At 40.6% G+C, this 14,402-nt stretch overlaps 1 protein-coding gene and 1 long non-coding RNA gene across 2 annotated transcripts; one reads left to right on the top strand and one right to left on the bottom strand.

Annotated features, from left to right (window-relative positions):
• Positions 1-8,711: 8,711 nt before the first annotated feature.
• Positions 8,712-10,644, bottom strand: LOC122212490. The gene is made up of 3 exons (XR_006199169.1): positions 10,602-10,644; positions 9,032-9,173; positions 8,712-8,759 (listed from the first exon to the last, which is right to left on the bottom strand). It is a non-coding gene; the product is annotated as an uncharacterized LOC122212490 (long non-coding RNA).
• Positions 10,645-13,011: 2,367 nt separating this feature from the next.
• LOC122211578 (transmembrane epididymal protein 1-like) lies at positions 13,012-13,917 on the top strand. The gene has a single exon (XM_042924809.1). The coding sequence runs from the start codon at positions 13,012-13,014 to the stop codon at positions 13,915-13,917; it is 906 nt and encodes a 301-aa protein (XP_042780743.1).
• Positions 13,918-14,402: the final 485 nt, after the last annotated feature.

Here is a 14,402-nt window from a genome sequence, read left to right on the forward strand (position 1 = left end):
GACAGGGCCTAGAATGCCTGGCCCATTGTCCACTCATCTTTTCCCTTGTGTGTTCTCTCAGACACGTGCAATGTACCCTTTTCGGTCCCCAGTGAAGGTAATGGCCATGAAGGAGAGCAGTTGGTCTCCATCTGCTGGTACATCTCCTGCCCTTGATCTTCTAGTTGCTGAGGAGATGAGGAGAGAGGAACCTGAGAAAGAGATGCTGATGGGATTGGTGGGGTGGTAGAGAGGCACCAGGGGAGTAGGAAAGTGTAAAAGCCATGAGGGGCAGAGGATGCGATAGAAGGGAGGCCTTCAAAGGGAGGAGAGCAGAGTCTAGCAGTCATGCCACCACCAGCTACTTCTCTAGGATTTTACTTAAGGAATAAAAACTTCTCATAAATCAAAACTGCAATATTGGGTGTTTCTGTTTTCCAGCTTAAGTGACAACACCATGTGGAAACAGATGTGGTACAATTCACTTATCCCATTGAAGTGGTAAGAATCTCATATATATTTTTGAATTTGGGTAGATTCATATCATTTCGAATTTTGCACATAAAGTGAAAATCAGTAATTTCATATCACAATTTTTCAAATTTCCATAAGCCAAATTTTCATTAAATGCCACCACATGTCTTATTCCTGACTTCTAATCCAGGCAAAGCAAGCTTATAAGCTACTTGTTTACCACCAGTCCCACCAGCAATCTACTAGATCCTAATTTATTATGTACTACTCTTGTGCCTTTGCCAAATAATAAGGTGTACAATTTAGAAAATGCCAGTGCCAGTCACATATTTAGTACACAGTTTTTTTTTTTTTTTAAAGAGTATTTGCTTTTTATTTTATTTTTTTTTTTTTTTCAACGTTTTTTATTTATTTTTGGGACAGAGAGAGACAGAGCATGAACGGGGGAGGGGCAGAGACAGAGGGAGACACAGAATGGGAAACAGGCTCCAGGCTCCGACCCATCAGCCCAGAGCCTGACGTGGGGCTCAAACTCACGGACCGCGAGATCGTGACCTGGCTGAAGTAGGACGCTTAACCGACTGTGCCACCCAGGTGCCCCTACACAGTTATTTTTTTACCCAGCATTAAATCTCCTTGCACTGCTACCACCAAGAATTCCTTCTCCAGAAACATTTGTTATGTTCCTTTGACCTGTAACTCCTCAGCAACTCATCTAATTGTGCTTTGTGATTTTGCCCACACTGCTGATACATTCAGCTCTGTCCTATTTCTCATGAGGAAGTTTTGCCTCACTGAAAGTTAGGCTCCTTAAGAATGGAGAATTTGTCATATCCTAGTTACCTAATTTGCTTTGCATATTCCAGGATATAACATTGTCCTCTATGTGGTTGATACTTAAGGAAGTTTCATTTTCTTCCAGAGCCTCCTTTTCCTGTGTCTCCTAAATATAATGTTTGACTGCTCTGTGAACTCTCAGGGAGGCATCTACAGTCTAAAGTCTAAATCATCTAAGCAGTGTGTCCACTCACTTCCTGCTCTGTGTGTAAAATAAAACCTCCACTGACCTATTTGAAAAAGTTTCTCTGTATGTTATTGCTTAGTTTATCTGCATAAGGTACCCCCTGTTGGCTTTCCAGAAGTTTCTACAACTAAGACTCTGATAGGCTAATGTGCCCAAAGACTCATGGCTGGCCAGAGTCAGGACAGAAACCTAAGCTGGCAGGTCTGAAAGTCAAGTGCCTGCTTCTGTAGCCTGGGCTCCACTGACTTCTCTGTAGAGGAGGGGTTGACTGATCCAGACAAGGAATGGGCAGAAAGTAGGCAGTGAGGATACCCACTGTGCATGAGTAGAACAGTGCAATTACCCATGCCCCTCCTCCTAAAGAGTATGTTTGTCTCTACCCCCTTGGCTCCTTGGGGTATGAAGAGGCTGATAGGCCCTTGCACTTCTGGCTGGGGCTTACATTTCTAGATACAGGCCAGAGCAGAGCCAGGAACAACATGTTTCTTTGAGTATTTCTAATCCTTCTTGTTTCTCCGGTTACACTTAGTTCCTGAGTGCTTTCCCATTAGTTTTCTTTGGGGCTCCCAATTTTTTTATTGCCATTTTAATATAATCATGGTAAATGATGAAGAAATACAGAAAACAACTCATTGGTCTTAACAAGTTATTTGTGCCCCATTTCTAAACTGCTAAGGAAATCTCTAATAATAAATTAATTTCTCCTAACATAATACACCATAAAACATACCTTCCAGGCAACATACTTGCATTTACAGAAATGTTTTTATGTATGTATGTATGTATGTATGTATTTATGTATTAATTGATTTTTATTTAAGTTTATTTATTTATTTATTTATTTATTTATTGAGAGAGAGAGAGAGAGAGAGAGCGCGCGCACAAGTGGGGGAGGGGCAGAGAGAGGGAGAGAGAATCCCAAGTAGGCTCCTTGCTATCAGTGTGGAGCCTGACACAGTTCAATCCCGCAAACTGTGAGATCACGACCTGAGCCAAAACCAAGAGTCAGACATTTAACTGGCTGAGCCACCGAGGCACCCCAGAAACCTACTTAAATTAATATTTCTCCATGTTATTTTAATTGAATTCAGTAAACTTATTCTAAAATATATCTGGGAAAGAAAGATAGAGAAGACCCTAGGTCTTTTTTTTTCCTAGAAGAAAAAAATGAGGAATAAATTGCTTTACCAGCTTTCATAATACACTATAAGAATTCAGTCATTAAAACTGTGGTGTAGGAGAAAGCAAGTATCATCATAGAGCCTTAAATCAACATTGTGTAATGTGACAAAGTCTCCAGAAACAGAAATACATAGTGGAAAAATTAAATACATGTTAAGAATGGGCTCTTCAAAAAATGTGAGGAATAACTGGCTCTGCACTCGGAAAAACAAAACAAATAAATAATAATATCCTAGTTTCTATCTCATACAACACACACACACACACACACACACACACACACACACACTAATATATAGACCGAAGAAAATAAACATGAGCAAGTAAGCCTAGAAAAATGTTTTGAAGGGATTAAAGGATGATATTTTATATTAAAAGACATGAACATTTTTCTGGGAAAAAAAACTGAAAAGATTACCCATTTTATTTAAATTTACCATAACTAAAAGACATAAGCAAAAGAGATAAAAGAGATACTGTGAAGGATATTTTCAACAAATGGAACAGAGAAAAATAATCTGATGCTCAGGATATACAGAGATGTTCAAACATTAGCAAACAAAAAAGCAACATAATATTAAAAAAAACGGGCAGAAGATATAAATGACTATGTCTCAGAAGAACAAATGGGTAATAAATTTTTAAAAAATGTTTTAAAAATTGGTTAACCAATTTTGAGAAAAAGCAGATTTTTAAAAAGTAGGATCTTTATTTAATATCAGGTTGTCAAAAATTGTCAAAAGTATTAAAGAAATAATACTATCTGTTGCTGGAGACCATGTAGGAAAAAAGATGTAGGGAATTATCATACACTGCAGGTGGCAATGTGAATTGGTCTACGTTTCTTTGAAGTCAGTTTGGCAGAGGGTGCCAGAATTTAAAGTGTACATATCCTTCAACAGACAGCTCCACTTTATGCTGTCTGCAGTAGACATGTGTCATATGAGTCTAACACCATCTTTAGACTCATGAAAAGAGCTTCCCAACATTTGAACAATTTCCACTTTATCAGGCTTGCCTTCCTGGTAGATCTTTATTTTTAATTCCTGGTCTCCCTTGTAGCTAGCTAGGGTACAGTCATGTGACCAATTAGACGCACCCACTTAAGACTTCACCTCACAAGTGAGCAATGTAAGGAAACTGGCTGTGCACAGGGTTGCTATTCTGTAGGAGACTAGTGTCAATGTGTGTTTGTCAAAACACTGGTCTGCCCTGTAGTTCTGGGGTCAGTGTCAAAAGCAGCAACCTAAGCCCATTTCGACAGTGCAATTCTGAGCATTGGTCCTTCACACTTAAACCTGAAGTCTTTTTCTCCAGCCATCCTAATGATTCTGTGAACTAACTTATCTATTTAAACAAATTCCTTCTCTTAAACTAGCCAGAGTAGATTCTTGTTGTCTATAGCTCTGACACAGTATCTATTCTAGAAATATTCACACATCTATACAAAGAGCATATACAAGAATGGTCACTGAAGTATTTTTTCCATGAGGAACTTTAAATAATAAACTATCACCAGTAGGGAAATGGTTCAATAAATTAGGGAGTACTGTACAGGACTTAAAAAGAACAGGGGAGATCTGTATGTCCTAACAAAAAAGATCTCCAAGATGAAAAAAGCTAACTTCAGAAAATATGGAGCATCTGATCCAGGTTTTGGAGACAGTTATGTTCTTGTTAACTTCAGAAGGTCTTAATTCTTCTTCTTACACCTACCAAGAGCAGTCAGGACCACAGGGCAATCGGAAGAGATGACATCCTGATGGTGTGGTCACTTGCTTCATTTAACATACTGTGCAGAAAACTCTCTATCCATCTGAATACTAATCCAATTGGATTTTAGCCTATAACTAATGTGACCATGTAATTTATCATTCAAACTTGAACCCTTGAGAAAGAAAAGGCAAAATTAATACTTGTACTGGGACAACAGGTAAAAACCAAACTCCAACAGACACATTGGGATTCTTGGTTACTTTACCTATAACCTAAAAAAGACATACTGTTTATCTTAAGTTTGCCCCTCCAAATCCACCTTTCACTTCCATCCTGCTCTTTCCCACGTGACTGCCCTGGTCTGTAGCACATCATTATTCCTTACCCTTGGCTTCAGGCAACCTTTGGCCAATGACAAGCCCCAGCAGGAGGATGGTTTAAGAGAATGAGATTAGGGTTTTGATTTTTTGTTCTTTTTGCTCCTGCCTCTGGGGTCACATCAGGCTGGCAGTATCTTGCCACCATGACACCATCAGTATCCATTTCCTAGACTACCATAACAAGTTACCACAAACTAAGCAGCCTACAGCAGAAATCTACTGTCCCACAGTTTGGGATGCCAGAAGTCCAAAGTCAAGGTGAAGGCAGTGTTGAGTCCTTCTGGAGGATCTGAGGGAGAATCTGTCACATGTCTCTCCCTCAGCTTCTGATGACTGCTGGCAGCCCTTGGCATTCCTTAGCTTGTAGATACATCATTCCAAGCTCTGCTTCCATCTTTACATTGTCTTCTCCTCTGTGTGTTTCTGTGTCTCAAATATTCCTCAGACTTTCTCTTATAAGGTTACCTGTCATTGGATTTATACCCTACCCTAAAACCAAGATGATTTCATCTCAAGGTCGTTACCTTAATTATATCCACAAAGACCCTTTTATCAAATAAGGTCACATTCACAGGGTCCTGAGGGTTAGGACTTGGAAATATCTTTTTAGGAGTGACCATTCAACCCACTACACAGTCCTAGCATATGCCAGAACTTCTCCTACTTAGGTACTTTGGTGCCTAGAGGTAATAACAGCTCCTACTGTTACTCAGCTCTCTCTTGTGATCTCCTTGCACCCTGCACACATATATATAAGAAGCACCTTTTATTAAACCTTTCTTGAACTATCCCAGTGTGTGTGGCCATCTATTTCCTAGTGGGACCCTATCTGAAACATCAGTGAAGTAAGTGTACAGGAGGCCAGAATCCTTAAATACAATTCTCCCTCCAGATATCTGGAACAGTGACAAGAGAAAAACTACAACCGAATTTCACAAAAGTGAACATATAATGAAGGAGACTAATTTCCAAACATGTGGGTAATAAATTAAGGGGGTCTTCCAACTTCAGTCAAGACAACCAAAGGATTTAATTAATGTATTCAAAAATCCTAAATAGCCGCAGGAAACAAAATCAATGTACAGAAATCAGTTGCATTTATATACACCAATAATGAAGCAGCAGAAAGAGAAATCAAGAAATAGACCCCATTTACAATTGTGCCAAGAACCATAAAATACCTAGTAATAAACCTAACCAAATATGTGAAAGAACTGTATGCTAAAAACTATAGAAAACTTATGAAGGAAATTGAAGAAGACACAGAAAAATGGTAAAACATTCCATGCTTATAGACTGGAAGAACAAATATTGTTAAAATGTTGATACTACCCAAAGCAATCTACACATTCAATACAATCCCAATCAAAATTGTACCAGCATCCTTCTCAAAGTTAGAACAAACAATCCTAAAATTTGTATAGAACCACAAAAGATCTCGAATAGCCAAAGTTATGTTGAAAAAGAAAACCGAAGCAGAAGGCATCACAATCCCGGACTTTAGCCTCTACTACAAAGCTGTAATCATCAAGACAGTATGGTACTGGTACAAGAACAGACACGCAGACCAATGGAATAGCATAGAGAACCCAGAATTGGACCCATAAATTCATGGCCAACTAATCTTTAACAAAGCAGGAAAGAGTATCCAATGGAAAAAAGACAATCTATTTAGCAAATTGTGCTGGGAGAATTGGACAGCAACATGTAGAAGAATGAAACTAGACTACTTTCTTACACCATACACAAAAATAAACTCAAAATGGATGACAGACCTAAATGTGAGACAGGAAACCATCAAAACCCTAGAAGAGAAAGCAGGCAATAACCTCTTTGACCTCAGACACAGCAATTTCTTGCTTGACGTATCTCCGAAAGCAAAGGAAATAAAAGCAAAAATGAACTATTGGGACCTCATAAAGATAAAAAGCTTCTGCACTGCAAAGGAAACAATCATAAAACTAAAAGGTAACCAACAGAATGGGCTAATATATGTGCAAATGATATATCAGATAAAGGGTTAGTATCCAAAATCTATAAAGAACTTATCAAACTCAACACATGAAAAATAAATAATCCAGTGAAGAAATGGGCAGAAGACATGAATAGACATTTTTCCATAGAAGACATCCAGGTGGCCAACAGACACTTGAAAAGATACTCAACATCACTCCTCATCAGGGAAATACAAATCAAAACCACAATGAGATATCACCTCACACCAGTCAGAGTGGCTAAAATTAACAACTCAGAAAACAACGGATGTTGGCAAGGATGTGGAGAAAGGGGACCCTCTTGCACTGCTGGTGGGAATGCAAACTGGTGCAGCTGCTCTGGAAAACAGTGTGGAGGTTCCCCAAAAATTAAAAATAAAACTACCCTACAACCCAGCAATAGTGCTACTAGGAATTTATCCAAAGGATACAGGAGTGCTGATTCATAGGGGCACATGTATCCCAATGTTTATAGCAGCACTTTCAACAATAGCCAAATTATGGAAAGAGCCAAAATTCCATCAACTGATGAATGGATAAAGAAAATGTGGTTTATATACACAATGGAATACTACTTGGCAATGAGAAAGAATGAAATCTTGCCATTTGCAACAATGTAGATGGAACTGGATGGTATTATGCTGTTATATAAGTCAGAGAAAGACAGATACCATATGTTTTTCCTCATATGTGGAACTTGAGAAACTTAATGGAGGACCATGAGGGAAGGGAAGGGGTAAAAATAGTTTCAAACAGAGAGGGAGGTAAACCATAAGAGACTCTTGAATGCGGAGAACAGACTGAGAGTTGATGGGGAAGGGGGGCGAAAGAGGGAGTAAATGGGTGATGGGATTTGAGGAGGGCATTTGTTAGGGTGAGCACTGGGTGTTGTATGTAAGTGATGAATCACTAAATTCTATTCCTGAAATCATTATTACACCATATGTTAACTAACTTGGATTTAAATTAAAAAAATAAATTAAAACAAACAAGCAAACAAACAAAAAACATGTGTGGCCCCATTAGCGGAAGACTGTAACCAAAATGAAGCAGGGATCCTAATGAGAATGAGAAGCTTCAGGACCATGAAGTTCCTTTGCTCTCTGTCTATAATTAATTACAAGGCAGCCTTTGTGAATTTAGTTTCCTGAGCCCTAGAAACACTGGCTTGAACAGGGCACATGAGAATAATTCTAGACTTTAAGATACTGAAAGCAGAGAAGGGAGTTGGTTGGGAGAAATCAACTTAACCCCTCAGGTAATTTGTCACATTAACGTTGATGGACAAGTGTTGAATTTACATGAGCTTCCAGGGTCCTCTTGGAGGCCTGGCAGACAATGTACACTAACCGATTTAGAACAGATAAATCTAAATCTTGTAGGCTTAACACAAAAGAAGGTTATTTCTCCCATACTTATAAGTCTTCTACCTGGTCTTTCAGATGTGACTCCTTTCATCTTGTGACTTTGTCCTTGTCTAGTGCCTCACAGTCCTCTGTATTCAGCCAGCAGATATGGAAAAATAAAAGGTGAGGAATAGGAGGAAGTTTCTATAGGTCCTGTCTTGAAATGGTGTACATCACTTCCCTACACATTTCACTGGCCCAAACTCAGTCACTGAGTGGCTGGGAAGTGTGGTCCCAGCAATACTCTACATTGTGGGAAGGGAGCAAGAGTCGGTGGTCAGATAGCTGTATCTCTCACAGGGAAATCTGAGATTTACCATGAGGTTCCCAAATTGCAGAATTAAGATTTCTGAACAAGAGGGAGCAAAGGTTAACTCCTAGTTGGGGTATGCATATTCTGGTTTAGAAGAGAAATAATCTATGGAACAAAACAGACTCAAGGTCCTTGAGTTCTGTCCTTGGCCATGGGTATGCATTAATAGCATAGTCATAAAGGAATAAACAGGTATAACAGAGGTAAGTTGAGTACATACTTCTACCTTGCCAAAAGTTTCCAGAAGAAAAATAAATTTGCAGCTGTTGAAATGTGATCGTCAAAAAATACCTGAAATCAATTACATAAACTGTGAAACTTAAGTCATAATTATGCAATGAGGTATAAAGCTCACGTTTTAGAAAATGTCAAAGAGGAAAATTATAGGCTGGTGTGCCAAGAGAAATAAAGTATATATATCCTTTCAAACAAAGAAATTAGAATGTTGTTTTCCATCTTCTGTGAGCCTTGTTTTGAAAAGTCAATGACAAACCCCAAGGTTTGGTAACCCTTACTAGAAATAAGATGAAAGTTAGGCCCATGAACAATGGGCTATCTCTGACCTTATGCCTATTTTCATGGACCCACTTCCTGTGTTGTTCTGCTTGAGTTCCCAGCCTCCGTCTTTCTTTCTTCCTGTGGTGTATTCTGCCTTGCAGCAAGGTGAGTTGCAATCATTTTTTGTTGTTGTTGATGATGATGTTCCTCGTAAACAAAAGGAGGTAAATTAAAAGATGCTTTTGGAAAGCACCATAGTAAAACCCCATGGCTATCAAGAAGTTTATACTATAGTTCTCTAGATGCCATTTTTGACCAGACTTCTATCTCCTCCATAATCTGTTCTTTTCACTAAAACTTTAAAATTCACTCAACATGTCACTCCATACTGTCTAAATCTGCACAATCCAATATGGCAGCCACTAACCACATATAGGTATTGAGTGCTTGTAATATGGCTTGTCTGAACTGAGATGCACTATGAGTATAAAATATAGACTGGAGTTTGAAGACTTAGCATGAAATGAGGAATCTAACATACTTCATTTTTAATTTTTATATTAATTACATGCTGAAATAACATTTTAGATACATTGGGTAAAAATAATACTTCATTAAATTTCACCATTTTGTTTTTAATGTGCAAAATTCAAAATTTAAAATTACATGTCATATTTGATTTCTATGGAAGAGAGGTAGTCTAAATAGTTCTCTAATGTCTGTATTGTGTGTGTGTAGAGATGTGTGCCTTCAACTAAATCATAAGCTCTTTGAGGGTAAGAACTATGTTATATATTTTTTTATATGCCCTATTATATTCAGTAGAATCCAGAGTAGTAGAAAATTCCTCAGGAATTTGAAGACTTTCTTGCTCATTCTAGCATTTTATGCCAAACAATCAGCAATGGCTGTGCCTGGGGACCCACTAGAATGTGGGGAGGGGGGTAAGGTAGGTCTGAGGGGAGTCTCAATGTAAAGCAACCAGGACATGAAGGAACTCTGTGGGCTCCTGTGGTCAAGCAAAGTTTCCCTAATGACACAGCTGTCCAGGTACTCATTGTCCACAGACTCTGGAGCTGTCTGCCAGTTCTGCTAATCATTCACCACCTTTGGCTTCCTTCTCGGCTAGTCGTGGGCAGGGTCTGGTTTGGGACAGGTGATTCCTATCTTCAAAGTCTGAGATCAGGATGTCCATGTTTTAATGAACAAAATGTAGTGCTGGTGCCTGGCCAAGATGGGGGGGGGAGGGGGGGCTGAGCATTCCAGATGGGACCTTAATGGGGGCTACTTGTCCTCATATGTGCCACTTTCAACCTCGCATTGCTGATGGGTCAGTGCTGTTAATCTCCCTTCTCCTCTGACCACTGGCACCTGGCTCACGGCTGCCAGAAACAACTGGGAAGATGAGTGTGGGACCTGGCCTGAACTCTGCTGCCCCTACTTCATTTGGAACACAGCCTTGAAGTATGAGAAGCAAAATTAAAAGTGACTGAATGCAGTTCCCTGGGGCCTGTGGACCATGCACACCCCAGCCAGTCCTCCTATTACTTAGGGGAGTGATGAACCCTGTGTTTCTGCCCAGAGCAAGTCCAAAAACCAAAGAGAATCCCTGGGGTCCTCTCCTCCCTTACTCACCTCAGATGTGTCATGCAGCTTTTCCCTTTGAATCTCCTCCCTCTGAGCATTGAGCTCTACCATTCTCTCCAAGCGTTTTGTTAATTCACCAAAAGAAAGAAAGAAACAGGAGATAAACAGGCTCACTCTGTGTGACAACAGGCATGCTCTTTTATTTCCACATCAGTAGAAAGCTCAGTTCAAAATTCAATTTTTTTTTCACATAAGAGGTATGACATACAGCAAATGAAGAGAGAACTGGAATTAGAACCCAGATTTATGACTTCCAGTCGATGCATTTTCCACTTCCTTAGACTTCCTTCTTAAAACTGTATTTCTAAACCTCATTGGTGGCAATGGTCACTTCCAGATTATAGGATTAAAGATCATTTTTAAGGTTGTTCCTTTGCTTATATATTTACCTGATTTTTCTGACATGACTATACATGAATTGAAAAATATGCCTAAAAATAAATTTTAAAATAAGCAAATCCCTTAATAAAACAGAATTAAGCTTCATTTTTCCAACTTGCCTTTACACTCAAATCTTAGTCCTGCCAAATCTCTCAATAGTAAGAAGCAATCTGAATTATTGCCATCTTCAAGGGCAGAGAGAGAGATTTAATTTTTCTGGAATTAAGTGCACTTGAGAAAGAGTAGGTATTTGGATGGGGGTGAGGGCTCAGAGGCAGTGCTATGACCTGGGTGTAAATTCACCTCCTCTCTTCTAGAGGTGCTGTCGGCATACAGGTGCTGCCTCTCTTCCCCACGACTATGCTTGTACTCTGAGGATTGATGGCAGAAGACTGTGATGTCAGCATGGTTCATGCTGAGTGATGGACTTCCTCCCCCCACTTAGCACAATTGCCACACTCCAAAAAATTCCTATTTCAATACCTCCTGCAATAAACCCAACTCCATGTGTGGACCTAGGGCATGCCTCACATTCCCTGTACCTTTCTCTCCACCATCCTCTCTGCCTTATACTCAGCTCCCTGTTACCCAGTTCCTATACTCTGTCTTGTGAGGTGCATTAGACACTAGTGGAGTAACAGATAAATGAAGCTGATGGGCTAATTTGCACAGAAATACAAACGACCAACACCAATTCACTGGAGTCACGCACTCATCAGTATCTGCATCTGAAGAATTACACCTTAATCCCTTGTATCAGTTAAGAATGAATCAAGGGAGCAAAGGGTATGAAATATGGTTTTCTTATGGATATTAGACCTTATACATTTGTAAAAGAAGTCTACAGAAGGCTGTGGCCTTTCTGCTATGTGATGAGGCCTAAGGTCATTTCAGGTCAATATGGCAGCAGTCAGGAAAAGTATATTGCATGAAGTTAGGGAATATCAAGGACAAACCAAAACAGATGAGAACAAAATTGAGCCCATGTGTGCCTCTCACCACCCCATACTTCAACGGCAAGTGACCTGCAGAAGAAGCTGGTGCCCTTGACATGAAGACAAGCTGAGGGAGCTATAGGCCTGGCTGCTGCCCATGCCAAGGAGATGGGCATCAGTAACAGAACACATGAGCAACATGGCAGTGGCGCCTGGCACTCTATGCCTTCAGAGCATGTTTAGGTTGAAGTTTCACTTCCACCTTCTCATGTAAACCTCTCCTGTAGCCAACCCATCCTGGAAATGTCTATAAACAAGGAAATTCCGGAAAATATGGCTTAAGCATAGTTAGGATGACACACTACAAAACCACCACAATCCCTGAAAATCAATACCAAAAGACAGCTTTTCAGATCCATTTATCGGCCAGTTGAGATGTTGAAGTAGGGGTGTGGCCATGAATGGAGATCTGAAGAGGAGGTGGTGGTGAAGGACGCTTTCTTGGTGATCTTTAGAATGTGTCTATAAGAGAACAGAAAACCCAAGCAGACACTAGGTGTATATTATATGGTCACATATCCAAATGTTTATTATAAATACATGTGTCTAGAAAGGAAACCTTACAGTTGGACCGAAGTTACGTCTGAGAACAACTGAAGAATACTGTAGGGTTTGTGAGTGTCCAGGCTTCCTCAGGATACCAGAGCAACAACCCCTACCCCCATCCCATGCTCCTCTCCTTGTCTGAGTGCTGGGCAACACAAGGGGAGGGAAGCCATGGGAGAAAGGGACAGGTGTGAACAGAAGTACATCAAGGGCCATAGAGAGGAGTCTCTAAAATTACATTCACAAGTATTCTTCTTTGGCATAAGTCAGTTCTCAATGTTCCAGAATGGAATGGAACAATGAGGCTTTACTCCACCAAATATGTAGGCTTGTTTCAAGAAACATTTCCTCGGTGTGGGAGCAGTGGGTGGGGTGGGATGATAAAAGTTGGTGGAAGGCAATTCTTTCCAAAGCCCAGACCTTGAAGTAGTCCCAGAAGTTGTGGACTTGCCCAAAATTTGCTCTTCTCTCCTTCAATGGGAACCTTTATTGGTCATGTGTACCCAGGGCTGTTTCTAATCTCATATGGACTGTGTCAGGCAATAGTAGTCTCCAAAGCTATGATATTCAAAGACTCTCTCCTGGATCCTTCATGCCATCCTAGGAATAAGACAAGATGGGCCTGGCTATGGAAAATATCTTATGGAGGTTTGCTGAAGATGTTGGCTGGCTCCATTTTGATAGCTTATGAGATCAGCTGCATTAAAGGAGGGTTGATACTAATGAACAGAGAACTTCCACCAAGATTTCTGTACCCCAAAGAGTGGCAGCACCTCACTATGTTCATCCTCTTCACCCTCAATGGCTGTGTAGATGTCATGAGCAAGAACTTGCTACCTCAGAGGTGTGTGGTCCTAGAGAAAGGTACCCTGGTCCTGACCTTCTATGTGCTCCTGCTGCTGTTGATGTCACACGGCCAGGACTCAACCGGGATAGAGCTTCAGATTCATTATCTGCTCATCGTGGTGGTGTTCCTGTTGATGCTGGTGTTGACCATAGAGCTGTGGACTCCTGACACATTTCACCTCTTGCTGATTGAGACTTTTCTGTTTCTGACGATGGGCTCCTGGCTGATACAGGGGGGCTTTATTCTGTACAGACCAGTCACTGGCTACCCATGGCAGGATGATGACATCAGTGACCTCATGTTTATCACCACCTTCTTCTGTTGGCATGTGATGATCAATGCTTTGTGTCTGCTGGGAATCTATGGAATCTCTTCCTTTTGGCATCATTGTTACTGTCCCAGCTTGAAGCTGATGGAATCCAAAGAAGCTCCACATCACAAGGGCACTACAGGACCCCTCTACAAATTGCTGCGGGAAGTGGAACAGTCAGAGAAAGATGACCAGGCTCCTCTCCTTTCAAAGAGCTCTCCCTGAGACAGGGCCTAGAATGCCTGGCCCATTGTCCACTCATCTTTTCCCTTGTGTGTTCTCTCAGACACGTGCAATGTACCCTTTTCGGTCCCCAGTGAAGGTAATGGCCATGAAGGAGAGCAGTTGGTCTCCATCTGCTGGTACATCTCCTGCCCTTGATCTTCTAGTTGCTGAGGAGATGAGGAGAGAGGAACCTGAGAAAGAGATGCTGATGGGATTGGTGGGGTGGTAGAGAGAGCACCAGGGGAGTAGGAAAGTGTAAAAGCCATGAGGGGCAGAGGATGCAATAGAAGGGAGGCCTTCAAAGGGAGGAGAGCAGAGTCTAGCAGTCATGCCATCACCAGCTACTTCTCTAGGCACAAGTGATTGCCTTTTACCTGAAAGTATAATGATTTGTCGCAATTCAAAACTGGAATCATTCAAGTCTTATCCTGATAAAAGTGAGTACTTCAGTTTGCTCACTAAAGTTGCACTGCCATGTGGAAGTA

The sequence above is a fragment of the Panthera leo genome, chromosome F3 (assembly GCF_018350215.1).
Source record: "Panthera leo isolate Ple1 chromosome F3, P.leo_Ple1_pat1.1, whole genome shotgun sequence".
NCBI classification, from domain to species: Eukaryota; Metazoa; Chordata; class Mammalia; order Carnivora; family Felidae; genus Panthera; species Panthera leo.

What these genes read in the sequence shown, in the direction of transcription:
- LOC122211578 (XM_042924809.1), top strand. Translation starts at nt 13,012, where the DNA reads ATGGGAACCTTTATTGGTCATGTGTACCCAGGGCTGTTTCTAATCTCA.